The 14492-nt window shown below is 38.5% G+C and overlaps 2 protein-coding genes across 5 annotated transcripts in view; one reads left to right on the top strand and one right to left on the bottom strand.

The window, feature by feature from the left end:
* The window catches only part of rab3il1 (RAB3A interacting protein (rabin3)-like 1), a 16566-nt gene extending 14483 nt beyond the window's left edge, over nucleotides 1-2083 (top strand). For all 4 annotated transcript variants that reach the window (XM_074632685.1, XM_074632683.1, XM_074632682.1 and 1 more), the window contains 3 exons: nucleotides 404-503; nucleotides 603-669; nucleotides 803-2083. In XM_074632685.1, coding sequence (XP_074488786.1) covers nucleotides 404-503; nucleotides 603-669; nucleotides 803-888 — 253 coding nt within the window. In that variant the 3' untranslated portion in view covers nucleotides 889-2083. The remainder of the gene's footprint in view (nucleotides 1-403; nucleotides 504-602; nucleotides 670-802) is intronic.
* Nucleotides 2074-14492, bottom strand: epx (eosinophil peroxidase). Its single transcript, XM_074632640.1, has 17 exons — nucleotides 14191-14492; nucleotides 14021-14108; nucleotides 13839-13929; nucleotides 13562-13737; nucleotides 12387-12519; nucleotides 11690-11819; nucleotides 11398-11604; nucleotides 9884-10250; nucleotides 9645-9805; nucleotides 9304-9562; nucleotides 9050-9220; nucleotides 7391-7628; nucleotides 7098-7309; nucleotides 6067-6231; nucleotides 5326-5409; nucleotides 5004-5100; nucleotides 2074-2908 (listed from the first exon to the last, which is right to left on the bottom strand). Exons 1-17 carry the CDS (start codon nucleotides 14206-14208, stop codon nucleotides 2851-2853), a joined length of 2655 nt encoding a protein of 884 aa, XP_074488741.1. The 5' UTR covers nucleotides 14209-14492; the 3' UTR covers nucleotides 2074-2850.

The raw sequence follows: 14492 nt of genomic DNA, 5'->3' as shown, positions 1-14492 counted from the left end.
CCTATAGATATGATATATTTGAATAAAATACAGTTGTACCGACAGAATACAGTAGAGCACAGAGGTTGTTTCCATGCTGCGAGGCAGACGAGCGTTCGCATTTGCCTGTCTCTTCACACGAGGAGCTCAGAGACCCGCGAATCCCAGCGAGACGTCAGTTGAGTAGGCGGGGCTTAATGTGGCCCAGGACACATTCACGTACACACTGCTAAAAGAATGTGGCCATATGTGGCCCAGACCACCTCTGAATGTGGTCTGAGCGATCAGATCTCAGTGTGTCTTGAGTGTGTCCACTTGTGATCCGATGACTCAGGACGCATGTTAATACCAGTTCTGATCAGGGCCATAGTGTATCCTCATCTTGTAGCTATAATTGTCCGACAGCTGATCTTTCTGTTTATAGAAAATGTGCATTAAGCGGCATGTCGCGCCTCTGCCGACATCGCATTAAACTTGGCGACAAGGGGAGCTACTATTACATCTCTCCTTCCAGCCGAGCACGGGTAACTATCACTTAATCTCTGTAACCTTCATTAGACACACTGCCGTCACTGTTGTTAACTTTTGCTACATGTAACCTCGTCCTTATTTCACCTTTCTAGATCACGGCTGTTTGCAATTTTTTTACTTATATCCGCTACATCCAGCAGGGCCTGGTGAGACACGATGGTAAGTTAACACTAACATGTATTATGTCATTTTCTTAGTACGAGTCTGTTTGCTTATTGCTTTGTCCAGAAGGGTTTAATTCAAGCAGCTGACATGTATCTTTTGTTGTTGTTGTCTCTTTGCCCTTATCCAGCAGAGCCGATGTTCTGGGAGGTGATGCGTCTCCGTAGAGAGATGACTGTGGCCAAGTTAGGTTTCTACCTCACTGACCAGGACTAGAGGACCCGACAGTCCACTGAAACACCCGACAGGATCCCAGGACCTTGATTAGTCAAGGTCAGAGTTAAACTGTGGTAACAAACAGGTCTTGGATCAGTTATTTGTAGCAGAGGTTGTACAGCATTAGTGCTGCAGCAGAGGTTGATCAACAAGGGAAGCAGAAAATGTTCATGTGCCACTTTCATGCAATAAGACAAAGAGTAAAACCAGCACAGCTAGAAAGAAGTAAAAAAAAAAAATACATGATTTTAAAGATAGTGTTATTCCAAGATATGTAAAATATATTTTTCCGTTACACTGCAGGCCTCCAGTAATTCTCTTCACTGGTGAGGAGAAATGTTTGTTTCTGAACCTCCCCGGTGGAGAACACACAACTTCTCTTGTTAATACAAATACACTCTATGCATCATGTTCCAGTCTGTTGACAAGATGAGCACAACGCATGAGAGCAGTGTAGCGTTTAGTTGGTCTCTTACCTCAAGTATTACATACTTAAATAACTATGTAATGTAAAAGCTCTACTGTGAGATTGACAATATCCATGTAGTTTCCACAGATTCATTATTTGGGTTGATTTCTTAATTTTTACATACATATAATACTCACGAGCATCTCTTAGTTACTTTCAGTTCTCAAACACAGACTTTTTGTCTCAGAATGGCCTTAATTTTGTTAGGTTTTACAATTTTGTTGATGTAAAACCTACCCATTGTAGATGCCTCGTATAAACACGCAAATGAAACTGCTTCATGTTAGCCTGACCTGTACTTCATAATCAGAAATATTGTTAATGACTTAGTGATGACACCTCCATGCTCAAAATAGTGAGTTTTACAATGTAGTCAGAAAATGAACAAGCTTTAATCCAAGTGATTGCAATATACATGCACAACTGTAGTTTTGCACGTCTACAATGAAGAGAATGTACATAAAGTAAAAGCCATAAACTACTTTGCATGAATTCAGCACATAGCCATATTGTACAATGTATATTGGTTGTACCTCATAATATAGATTTATTATTAATGACCAATTTTTGCAGAAAACGGTCTGTTGAAGGTAAAAAATATGAAGAATATTGTGTCAGAAAGTGCAATAACTGCTTCTTAGCCTTCTTTAGGGCTTTGAGGTTCCTAACCTCAGTGTACTGATCATTAACGCTCCATTAAAGACAAGGCATTGTAGCCTAACTATACCACCTTTGTACTGCGTGTGATTTATAGGTCTTGTTTGAACAAAATCTGATAGCAGATAAATGAATCAGCTGGTTTGACTTTGATGTCGGCTCTTTGTGGCCTTTTGTGAAGTTTAGACGGAAGTTTGGGAACGATGACTCATCACTATAATTCATTTTAACACAGTACAACCAGTTGAGACCTATTTCTCTCAGGGCACAGCGCTGATTTGGCTTTAGATTAAGGTCGTCACCAGGAACCTGGTTACCCCCCCAACGCTCTGAAACACACAGTTACCTAACGGGTTTGTAAGCAGGAACCAGGCACAGGGATACGGAGACGATATCCCGCTCAGAGGGTCTTTACGGTATGAAAATCTGTTTTGGGAGCAGACATTCCAGTACGATTTTTTAGTTTCCGGATTGAAAGGACTTTTGTAAGCCTGTTATTCTGTTTTCATGACCTCATCATACAGATTACAACCTTAATAGATAGTTGTAGTACATAATGTGTAGTCAGAGGACAAAACATACAAGCCGGTCCTGTCATGTTTTATAGGTACAAACTGTAGTTATCTAAATGGTCAACAACAGGGATACTAATTAATGTTTGTCCAGCCTTAGTGGTACATGGCTATTATAAATTAACAAGACAAAACATTCTACTACTATAGACGGACAGTTCACAGATCAATCTATTTGCAATTTAAGATAATTAAGACAGTAAGATAATTTTCATATGACATGCTGTAGAGGAACATTAGAACAGAAATTGACAGAACTCTTTTTTAACTTTTCCCCTGGCAACATCCAGCATTGACCAACTCTTCTTTCTTGGGAAAATATCTGCAAAGGAGACATTTAGTTAGTCATATTTCACTTTAATACTACTGTTAAGTTTAATTATGTTTCAGGGACAAATGAACAATTTAATAGAACATTTATTTCACTTGTCAGTTTACTAAATATGTACTGCTTTAGCAGTGGTGGAATGTGATTAAGTACATTTACTCAAGTACTGTACTTGAGTACAAATGCAAGGTATATAGTATAGTATGACTTTGGCTCCAAGCCCAGGTGTTAGTATGCTCTACCAGTGATACTTTGTTGAGTCAAAAAGGGCACAAGTGAGCTTACATCCTTTTTGGCAAAGACCAAAACCCCACTTTTTTCATAACATTTTTCAACATACTATACTATAACACTTTTTCATGAAATTTTTCGACATTATATACTATGACTTTTTTTCATTCAATTTTTTTGACATACTATGACTTTTTTTAACATACTATACGATGACTTTTCATTAAAATGTATCGACATGCTATATATACTATGACATTTTTTCATGAAATTGTTCGACATACTATACTATGACTTTTTTTCATTTAATTGTTCGACATACTATGACTTTTTTCAACATTCTCTTCTATGACTTTTTTTTCATAACATTTTTCAAGATACTATACTTTGACTTTTTTTTCATAAGATTTTTTGGACATACTATATTATGTCTTTTTCATGACATTTTTTGGACATACTATACTATGACTTTTACATACGATTTTTTCGACATACTATGACTTTTCATAAGATTTTTTTGACATATTTTACTAAGACTTTTTTTCATACAATTTTTTCAACATACTATATTATGTATTTTTTTCATGAAATTTTTCGACATACTATATGACTTTTTTTCATAATTTTTTTTCGAAATACTATATTATGTCTTTTTTTCATTTAACTTTTCGACATACTATACTATGACTTTTTTCAACATTCTCTTCTATGACTCTTTTTCATAAAATTTTTCAAGATACTATACTATGACTTTTTTCATGAAATCTTTTCGACATACTATACTTTGAATTTTTTTCATAAGATTTTTTCGACAAACTACACTGACTTTTTTTCATACGATTTTTTCGACATACTATACTATGACTATTTTTCATAACATTTTTCGACACACTATACTATGACACTTTTTCATGAAATTTTTTCGACATTCTCTTCTATGACTTTTTTTCAGAAACATTTTCAAGATACTATACTATGACTTTTTCATAAGATCTTTTCGACATACTATAATGTATTTTTTATGAAATTTTTCGACATACTATACTATGACTTTTTGTCATAAGATTTTTTCGACATTCTATGACTTTTTTTAATTATATTTTTTGAAATTTTTTTTTCATAAGTTTTCTCGACATACTATACAACAACTTTTTTTCATAAAATATTTCGACATACTTTACTTTGACTTTTTTTTAAAAACATTTCGACATACTATACTTTGACTGTTTTTCATAAAATTTTTCAACACACTATACTATGACACTTTTTCATGAAATTGTTTCGACATACTATCTGTGACTTTTTTCATAAGATTTTTTCGAAATACTATATTATGTCTTTTTCATGACATTTTTTCGACATACTATACTGGGACTTTTTTCATACGATTTTTTCGACATACTATACTATAACTTTTTTCCATAAAATCTTTCGACATACTATACTACGACTTTTTTCATGAAATTTCTCAACATACTATGATATGACTTTTTTTTCATATCATTTTTCAACATATTATACTATGATTTTTTTAATGACATTTTAACATTTTTCGACATGCTAAAATGTTTTCAACCAACTATACTATGACTTTTTTTTGACATGCTATACTATGACATTTAAATGACATACGATACAACACATTTTTATGATATACAGTACTATAACTTTTTATAAAACATTTTAGGATACAATATAACTTTTTTAATGACATTTTCATTACATACTATACTATGACTTCATAGTATTCAGGGATTTAGTAATTAAGTGTTTTTAAGATCGTATTGGGCCATCTACAGAATATGTAGGCAGTCCTACAGTATTTGTATAAAATCGATTCATACATTCAGTGACTTACCTTCGATAACAGAACATGATCAGCAGCAGTGCGGCCACGCCACCGGTCACTACTGTCACAGCAGTGATGATAGAGACGACAGACAGCGAGGAGGGTTCTGGATCAGTGCACACAAATATGAAGGAACGTTCAGGATCAGAAGTGAAAGATGCTTTTATGTTGTGCATGTTTAAATGTCTCAACAAACTAAGTAAGGATGGATTCATGTACTAAAGTTTACAAAGTGCTTCATAATAAAAGCATTTGGCAACACATTTCAAATAGGCAGAAAATGTGCTTGAAAGATGGGGGCAGCATGCATCATCAAATGATCTGAACCAACCTGAGCAAATAAAGGAACCTGGTATGTTGAGACACTCCAGGTTTTGTGGGCAGAGAGAAGTTTGTTCTTCACATTCATTAATATCTGCAACAATCAGGCAAAAACACCAGTATCAATGTCACATTATGTATCTAAAAGACAGTTATTCACAATTAATGCTCATCTTTCAATGAAATCAGATATTTAAGTATCATGGCACACAAGTGTTTTCTAAACCAGTGACAAGAAACATGTATTTACAAGCTGAGAAAAAGAGGTAACATATTGGGAATAGTTGACAAATATTGGCTTTAAAGTTGAGATTGAAACTTCACTTCGTGTTGAGATTATTTTGTCGACAACCGTTTCCAAAGTCAAGACTGAACTGTATATCTGAAGTTTCAAGCCAGTGTGGACAAGAAATGGTTAAAGAGCTAAGGAAAAAATATAAATTCAAACATCTACACTTCCATGACATCTGGGTTGAACTCCCATTTGCTAAGGAAGATCATGTGATGCAATCAAAAGCTCCAGAACAGCTGATGAATGGACCTTGTTGGGAGGTGGTTTTGCTGATTACAGTTTCCAAGATCTAGAATAAACTGATGAGTTTTGGTTCGCATCTGAATCTCAAGATCACCATCATAAGATTTTGTTATATGTGATTTTGAACACATACATCATACTGTGATGCACTGGTCTTTAGAGGTATATTGATATCCGTTCCAGTCATGTCACCAGGCTCTAGTTTAGGCTTCGTACCTTGACATTTTGGGGGTGCGGGGCTCCACTGCTGGCTGTTTGGATCACAGCTGACAGATGGAGATCCTAGCAGCTTGAAGCCAGAGTGACACTGATACAGAATCACAGAGTCACAGAGCAGAGAGTAGCCGGATTGAATCCTGGGTATCGGACCACAGCTGGGATCTGGAAGAGAGAGGAGGCAGGTCCATGTGAAAACACAACAAGACAAACATGATATTGCACTGTTTTCTTTTCCACTCTCTCACCTAGTAGCACTTTAGAATTACCATCAATTATAAATGGTAAATTGATAGCTAATTATAATTTAGTTAAGTTATTTTACTCTTAACAAACCATGAAATTATAATTAATAATGTAATATATTATTTTAACAGTTTATTGTTGCACACATTATGACATTTTATATACCATATTTAGTATTTCTTAATGATTACCGAATGATTTGTCAGCTTCTATAAACATAGATGGACATCTATAAACACTTTGTAACATTTTGGATGTTTGGATGGCTATTATAAAGTTGCAACTGATGATTATAATATATTTTTTAAATGGTTAATAAATACTTTGTAAAGCATTTATAAACACTATTTAGATAAATACTTAATACATTGTCAATGGTTATTAATTGGTTTCTGATCCATCTATCTATTTAATGTTTATAGATGTTTTACAAACAATTTCTTAAAGGTTTACAAATCATTTTGTAATCACTAATAAATACTTAATATAGTATACAAAATGTTATAATGTGTGTAACAATAAACTGTTAATAAATACTTTATTAATGTAATCAGAATGTAATTGTTATTGTCTCTTATCAGCTATGATACAATATTTAATTTATAAACAAATTATTTTATAGTACACAAACAAATGATAAAATAAACGGAAATTACAGCATTAGTAATTATTAGTAAACATTAGTAATTATCATTTAATTGTTTGTTAACAGTAAAATAACTCATTTTAATCAGTTATCAATTTACCATTTATAAATAATGGTTAATAAAAGTGTTACCCCTCACCTGTGTCTGGTTCTTTCCACACGCTGAGGTCGAGGTGGGAGATGAGCGGGTGCGAACAGGCCAGCATGTCGTCCGGCCTCTCAGTGCGTGAGAACGGGTCAGTGGGCACCCGAGTGATACGGCTGTTGTCACAAATGATGCGGGACAGAGAGACACCCTTTAAGTGTCTCCTCTGGGTGCTGGTGAACACTCCTTCCCTCTCCCACCAAAACCTCAGGAGATAAAAGACCGTTTCAGATTTCTCTTCTTGCATTATAATGGTCATAATGTGACATCAGAGGATTTAGTTTTACCTGTCCCCATCTCTCAGCGCCCTGAACTGTCTCGCCAGCAGGCAGGACAGCAGTGGTCCGACTCGACCTTCGGGCAGAGCGGGCTCAGAGATGGCCCCGACCCACACATCGATGTTGTGTGGCGTCCCGTACAGGAGCTGGAATTTGCGAGCCAAAGTGAAGTTACTCAGAATTTCGGCCAGTTCTGATGTATTGTTGGGAACAGAGAGGCTGCACGACCTTCTCCACGAGCTGTATCCTGATGGGGTGAGATGGGACAGGAAGTGAGAGGAGAGCGTTAAATACAGGGTTTCAATTACCTGAAACAAAAACCACCTCTACTTCAGACAGCAACATCAGAATACATTCATACACTTCAGTGATTAACCTTTGAGGCTAAAGACTCAACATACTACCTCAGCAAATACCATGCAGATACTGTATTTAAAGGCCATTTCTAGTCTACTGTTGACTCTAAATCAGTTGACTGACAAGTAGTGTTTATTGAAACAACTACTGCTGGGCATCTGGAGTGCTAATTAACACACATTCCTACATCTGGAACCGGTTCATGAATCAACACACTTTTTTCACAGCAGACATTCAAAAGCAGATGTAACTAACACCACGAACAACAGCTGTATTTGTTTGGTGTTGAAGTTCCAGAGGCCTGCTTTTGTGAAGGATGATTTACTATGTCCCATTTCATACTAATTACCAACCGCGACAGCGACGCTGGTTTGTATTTATGACATTTTATGACTTTTAATTACTTTTTTATGGCATACTATACTGTGACATTTTAATGACATACTATACTTTGACTTTTTTATTATATTTGTATACATACTACATTATGACTTTTTATGACATACTATACTATGACCAGATGCGACAGCGATGCTGGTATTGTTTTCACCTTGTGAGTCTGTATACAGTATAGACTGAACTAATTTTCAAAGTATACTGTTTTGCAATTAGCACGCAAAAATAATCAACTTAATCTACCATTTCATACTAAAAGGAAATGTCACTGCCAATCAAAACTTTCCAAAGAAGAAACAAAACGACTTTCCAAAGATTAAAAGGCGGTCTTTTTGTTTTCCTACATTTTTCTGTGTCTCTCTCACCTCCCCCACCTTATTTTAATTTTTAAGGCTCGTCCATTTCCTGTGTACATTGCATGGTGTGACATTGCATCAAAAGCACACTCTGAAATCAAGCTTTATTGAGTATGCATACTGAATGTCTCACTTTTCCAGTTTGAACAGACTCAAAACCTGCTCAGTATTAATACTATATGTAGTGTGGAATTGCAACAAAACTACTGTCACTGAGATATTTCAAATACATGAGGTTGTTATTAGGTACAGAACATCTACGCCTTTTCCTCTATGATAGGTCAAAATGTCTGCTATGAAAGCCTCATTATTTTCTGTCCTATAACCCATATCAACTGAGTTTGTGATCTTACATTGTTAAAGTTAACGCTATTGTCAACTTTTATGTACCAGGCTCTAAGTCATTACATTTAATGCCTTGTGCCTTGTGTCTTAACAACAGTACTTCTAAGCTAACACACAGGTAGATGATACATTGGTCTGTTAAAACAAATCTTGTTCACAGTCAGTAGCAGACTTTCAGTATACTGTACTGTGCCAGAAGAAAGAAAGCTGGTACCAGGCAGGCCGTGATCCCGGCCCCGCTGGAGGTTAAGGGCCCCGAGGTCCAGAGGCATCCCTCCCTGTGCCTGAAACAGCCTCTCCGTCAGCTCCTCCACCATCATCTGACCTGGAGTCTGCAGCTTGGCCGGAGACAGCAGCAGACCGCGTAACACAGGGTCTATACCACCTGACACACCAGGAGAAAAAAAGACAGATTAGTAGATTACATGTAATTTGAGTTGAATGTATGACAGCATTGTATAGTTTTACCTTCCTGCACGACCCTCCAAGAGGCAAACAGTGAATGATGCAGAGGCAGCGGGGGATGCTGGGAGTTGGCGGTGTATCCTGGCCCCAGCCTGGTCACCACTGGCTGCACGGTGACGTGGGCAAAACGAAATGCGGCAGCTGCAAAGACGTTAGCGATGCTGGGATCCACCTCTGGATCATAACCCTCGTAAGGAGGCATCAGATGAGACATGGCACTCTCACCGAGGATCCGCGGCAGGTAGTGGTCCCATGTTAGGATCTGGAAAGATAATGGAAGCAGGTCAGAGTGCTGGGAATGCTCATGTAGGCAGAGGTGAACAGATGGAAGCTGCTAGAGATACCTGATGAATGGCTCCTATGATCTTGCGAACCTCCTGATAAAGTGTATCAGGGCTCCAGTGAGGGTTGAGCAGGTGTAGCTCTTTGACCAGTCGGTTGTGCTCTCTAAGAAAGATTGTGTGCAGCGCGATCATTCCCAGATGCTCATTAGCTCTTGAATCACCTGTGAAACACATATCATAAGCAACATTTCCACTGAAGCCTGCAGAGAACAGACAACTCATTACATTTACTCACTCACCAGCTTGAAAGCAGGATGTGACGTTCTCCTGGCCTCTGGATCTTTCAAACGCCCTTGGGGTGGTGGAGTTTCGGGGGCCACAGGGGTCAAGGTGAGCCTGCAGGCGTGGCAGAAATGGCATGTAGGCCAGCTCGTGGTCCGAGTGCTCGGTGTTGAGGGCCATTGAGCCCAGAGGAGATGAGCGGTTTCTCAGAGTCGAGGCCAGACTGGCGGAGCTGCCGTACACCATACTGGCATCTACAAAGGAGGTGATGGCGTTGAGCTGCTCTCGGTGGTGATGAGACGGGAGTCCAGTAACACAGCTGGGAGCAGAGCGGAAGAAAGGCATACAACTCTGGATGCCATTACGAGGATCCGACAGAGGGATCTGTGGAGAGAGGTTATGTTTTTTTTATAGTTGATGAGGAGAAAAACTAATATTTTCGTTTTAACTAGTGAAATATTTTTTTCATAGAAAGTAGGACTGTCAATTGATTAAAATATTTAATCGCAATTAATCACATATTTTATAATTGTCCATAGTAAATAGTGATTAATCGCAAATTAATCGCACATTTTTTATCTGTTCAAAATGTACCTTAAAGGGAGATTTATCAAGTATTAATACTCTTATCAACGTGGAAGTGGGCAAATATGCTTGCTTTATACAAATGTATGTACATGAATCTATGTACAGTATGTACATATTTATTATTGGAAATCAATTAAGGACACAAAACAATGACACATATTGTCCATAAACCCTCACAGGTACTGCATTTAGCATAAAAAATATGCTCAAATCATAACATGGCAAACTGCAGCCCAACAGGCAACAACAGCTGTCAGTGTGCTGACTTGACTATAACTTGCCTCAAACTGCATGTGATTATCATAAAATGGGCATGTCTGTAAAGGGGAGACTCGTTGGTATCTATAGAACCCATTTTCATTCACATATCTTGAGGTCAGAGGTCAAGGGACCCCTTTGAAAATGGCCATGACAGTTTTTCCTAGTCAAAATTTAGTGCAAGTTCTGAGCGTTATTAAACCTCCTTCACAACAAGCTAGTATGATGGCTGGTACTAATGGATTCTTTAGGTTTTTTCTAGTTTCGTATGGTGCCAGTATCTTTAGCTTTTAAAGAAATTAGTGGCGTTAAAATGAATTTGCATTAACGCGTTAACTTTGACAGCCCTAATATAAATATAAATAAATAAATAAGTAATTCATTGCTTGTACTTTACAACATTGTACAAAGTACAATTTATTTTATATTATTTATTTTTTTCTTTTCTTTTCTTACATTGTATTTTATTTTAGTATGTATTTTGTATTTATACTATGTACTGTATGCATATATGGAAAGTTCAAACAATTTAAATATTTATTTCAGGATGTATATCGAGCATCTTAGGCACAAACATTTCTTTGAAGGTGAATAAAAGTTCCATCTTATCTTATGAAATTAAAGTTGTGTGATCATCAAGCAACATAGTAATGAGTAATGAGAAGCAGCTGATAGTAAAGCTCACCTGTATGGGGAAGCAGGGCGTGTCCCGGCTGCAGGTGCGTGTGCAGTCAGCTCCTGTCCTGAAGGCGGCTGTACTGGGGCTCTGAGGCGTCAGCACCACGTCGTGGTCGATCCACTGACCCCACTCCACCAGCAGGTGGGACAGAGTGGAGTCCAGAGAGATGTTGTCATTGTGAGTGTACAGCACTTCATGAGACACCAGCCGCACCTGGACAACAAACAAAGTCAGGACTGTTGGAGTTACAGCAGCTGACGGGACAGAGGACGACTGAGTGCTGCTGCAGGACTCTTACTGGAGGCAGAGTGGCGTTATGGTAGGTGTGCTCTGGATCCCAGCCTCTGGGCATCCCCCACACATCCTCGTACTCTGCAGGCAGCCAGCGGGAATATGGGATATTTGCAGCCCCCCATCTGGGATTCTGTCTACACAGGACAACAACACAACGGACAGTTATCAAAAAAACAAATGAAGCTTATGCGTAAATTCAGTCAGGAAGACTAGGGGTGCAATCTCATTCATTCTGGGTCTCTCTCTCATGGGCTATTACTATGTCAGCTGAATATGGGCATCTCTCTTTTCAGTGACCAATCAGATCTTGCCATATCTCCCTAAACCAATCACATTGTTGCTGTCAAAAGTTTCAAAACCGTTCTCCTCTATGCTGCTTTCAGTGTCAGTATCAGCACAAACTGATGCGACCCTCCACCACCCCATCACCTCCAGATTCATCACATCAGAGCAATCCTGCTCTATTTCATTCATCGGATCTGCATCAATCTTCACCACCACCACCACCAGTGTCTAGACGGCATCACTTCCCCCTCATTATGTCACATTGGGTCTAAATCGCCAAAGACTGTTACTATTCATAAAATTGTGCACTTTGTAATAAATCACAATTCAATTCATACAAGTCTCTCCTGATTGAACTAAATCTATTCAAGACAGCACTGCTCTGTGACTACGTTTTCTTTAGTGTAAGCAACGACCTGTTGTTGCACTCTCCTGTGAAGGATCTGTAGCGCTCAGACAGACAGTCGGTGTCACAGCTGGGTCTCTGCAGCTCGGCGGAGCAGCCAGTCACCTTCAGCACATTCTCCATGTCTGCTTCACTCAGCAGCTCTTTGGGAACATACAGTAAACACAACATGTAGGTCATACAAATAACTACAATATGTGGTTGATCAGATCATTTGCTCTTGTCTTATGTCAGAAGTTGTCTGCATTTGTACCTTGTACCTTTACAAGGGCTTGAATCTGGGACCTCTAGTGGGCTCTGTGGGTCTCTGCACCCCCTAAATCAGTGATTCTCTAAATGGGGTCCTTGGCACTCTGTCAGAGGGTCCGCAAAATAATTAGCTATGAATTATAAAATTGTGCTGTATCATTAAAAAGTGCATATCTACAGATGGGGAACATTTACAGCAATAAAACAAACATATTGTGCCCATTACTCCCACCCACATTAGCTTTGGGCCAATAGATACTCTGATAGGATTGTGACACACAGCAATACGTTCTTATTTTAAAGTTGAAGCACTAACTGAGAGTCAGCTTTAGACTGGTACATTTAAATATCTGGATTTATTAGGACTATGCCAGTTTTAAGACTGTTCTTTTTATGAAAGCCTTTAAGATCAATCGCTAAAAATGTAGACTATAAAGGCTGTCAAGTTGAGTCCAAATGTAATTTGAATAAAATAACCCTCTGTTTAAAAGGGTAAATAAATGGTATTAACATTCAATAACATTGCTAATTTCCCTGCTGTGGGTCTAATAAAGGATTATCTCATCTTAAAAAATAACTAGAATGAAAATTGTATATCCTCAATAAAAACAAAGAAACTAACACAAAGTCACAGAGGAACACGTTATAAGAACTAACATCTATTCAGATAGTCTTTTCGCTTTTTTTGTGGCTCTTCTGGTTGGATACTGAGGAAAAAGTGATGTTGTCTTGAACCTAAACCAGCAGAAAAGTTAACAGCTTTTTGTCAGTGGATCTGGGAACATATTTGGTGCATTATACGTTCATCTGTAGCCTGAAACTTACTGAAAGCCAATGTAAGAAGGGCATGGATAGATAAGTACTAGTTGTAGTACTAGTAGACATACAGGTGCAGAAACCTCTCTGTGTGTGTTGTGTTATGCTGCTGTTCAGTACCCTGAGGGTCGGGCTGCACCATAGAATGAGTGTAGACCATCTCTCTGATCAGCTCCACTGTGTTGTCCAACAGTTCTGCAGCCCGGATCTGAGTCCTGGTTCTGGCTTCAGTCTGTTTAAACTGAGCCAGCAGGTCACTGGGTCTCAGTGCACCTCCAGACAGAGACTTCTTCACCCTGGAAACATTAATAAGTTTGTTTTTAGTGCCAACACAAAATTATTATTCATGCTTTGCTGTGTGTCTGAAATATTTCCATAGCGACCCAGGCATTTTGACCTTTCACTTGTGCGGGCGTAAGCAGCATCGGTGAGCTCAATCGCCCTCTGAAGAGCCTCCTTCACAAATACAGATCCTGGATGCACAGTTCCTGACATTACCACAAAGAAAAACATAGATGCCGTTAGAAAAGCTCCTCCGTATTTGGTCTAAGATCAGTAATAATCAACTAGAAATCCTACCTGAGGTGTTGTCAAATACTCTGCTCAGTGAAGCATGCTCAGGGAAAGAGAGCAGGACAAGAGCCAGTCCAAGCAGAGAGACAGACACCTGAAACCAGAACACACCGAACTGAGTATCTCAAGAAATCTGCTACTTTATCCTAATAAATTCGTAAAAAACAAAGACTCACCATGAGTGCTGCGTCCATCAAAACTGTTCAGTCCGTGCAGAAAGGATTCACTTCAGGTTTAGAAAACTAATCACGCTCATAGTGTCTTACCACTGTCCTGACCGCGGCTCATCTTGAGCGCCAAACTGTGTGTGTGTGTGTGTGTGTCGGTGTGTGTTCGGCTCCGAGGTTGCCATTTATACACTGGCAGCAGGGCCAACAGGTATGTGCAGAATCCTCTTATCTGTCCTCCTGGTGACAGGAACGCAACATCAAACACTCGACTCGCTGCCTGGACCTAATAACATTTCAAATCAAATTCA

This window comes from Sebastes fasciatus, chromosome 4 (genome assembly GCF_043250625.1).
Source record: "Sebastes fasciatus isolate fSebFas1 chromosome 4, fSebFas1.pri, whole genome shotgun sequence".
Classification (NCBI taxonomy): domain Eukaryota; kingdom Metazoa; phylum Chordata; class Actinopteri; order Perciformes; family Sebastidae; genus Sebastes; species Sebastes fasciatus.
Note: the sequence above shows the minus strand (reverse complement) of the source record. Positions and strands in the feature narration are given on the sequence as shown.

Excerpts from the sequence above, each read along its gene's own strand:
- epx (XM_074632640.1), bottom strand. Across the intron at positions 13,930-14,020 it reads AGTATTTGACAACACCTCAG|GAACTGTGCATCCAGGATCT; the intron begins GTAGGATTTCTA and ends TGGTAATGTCAG. Across the intron at positions 10,251-11,397 it reads CGCCCTGCTTCCCCATACAG|ATCCCTCTGTCGGATCCTCG; the intron begins GTGAGCTTTACT and ends CTCTCTCCACAG.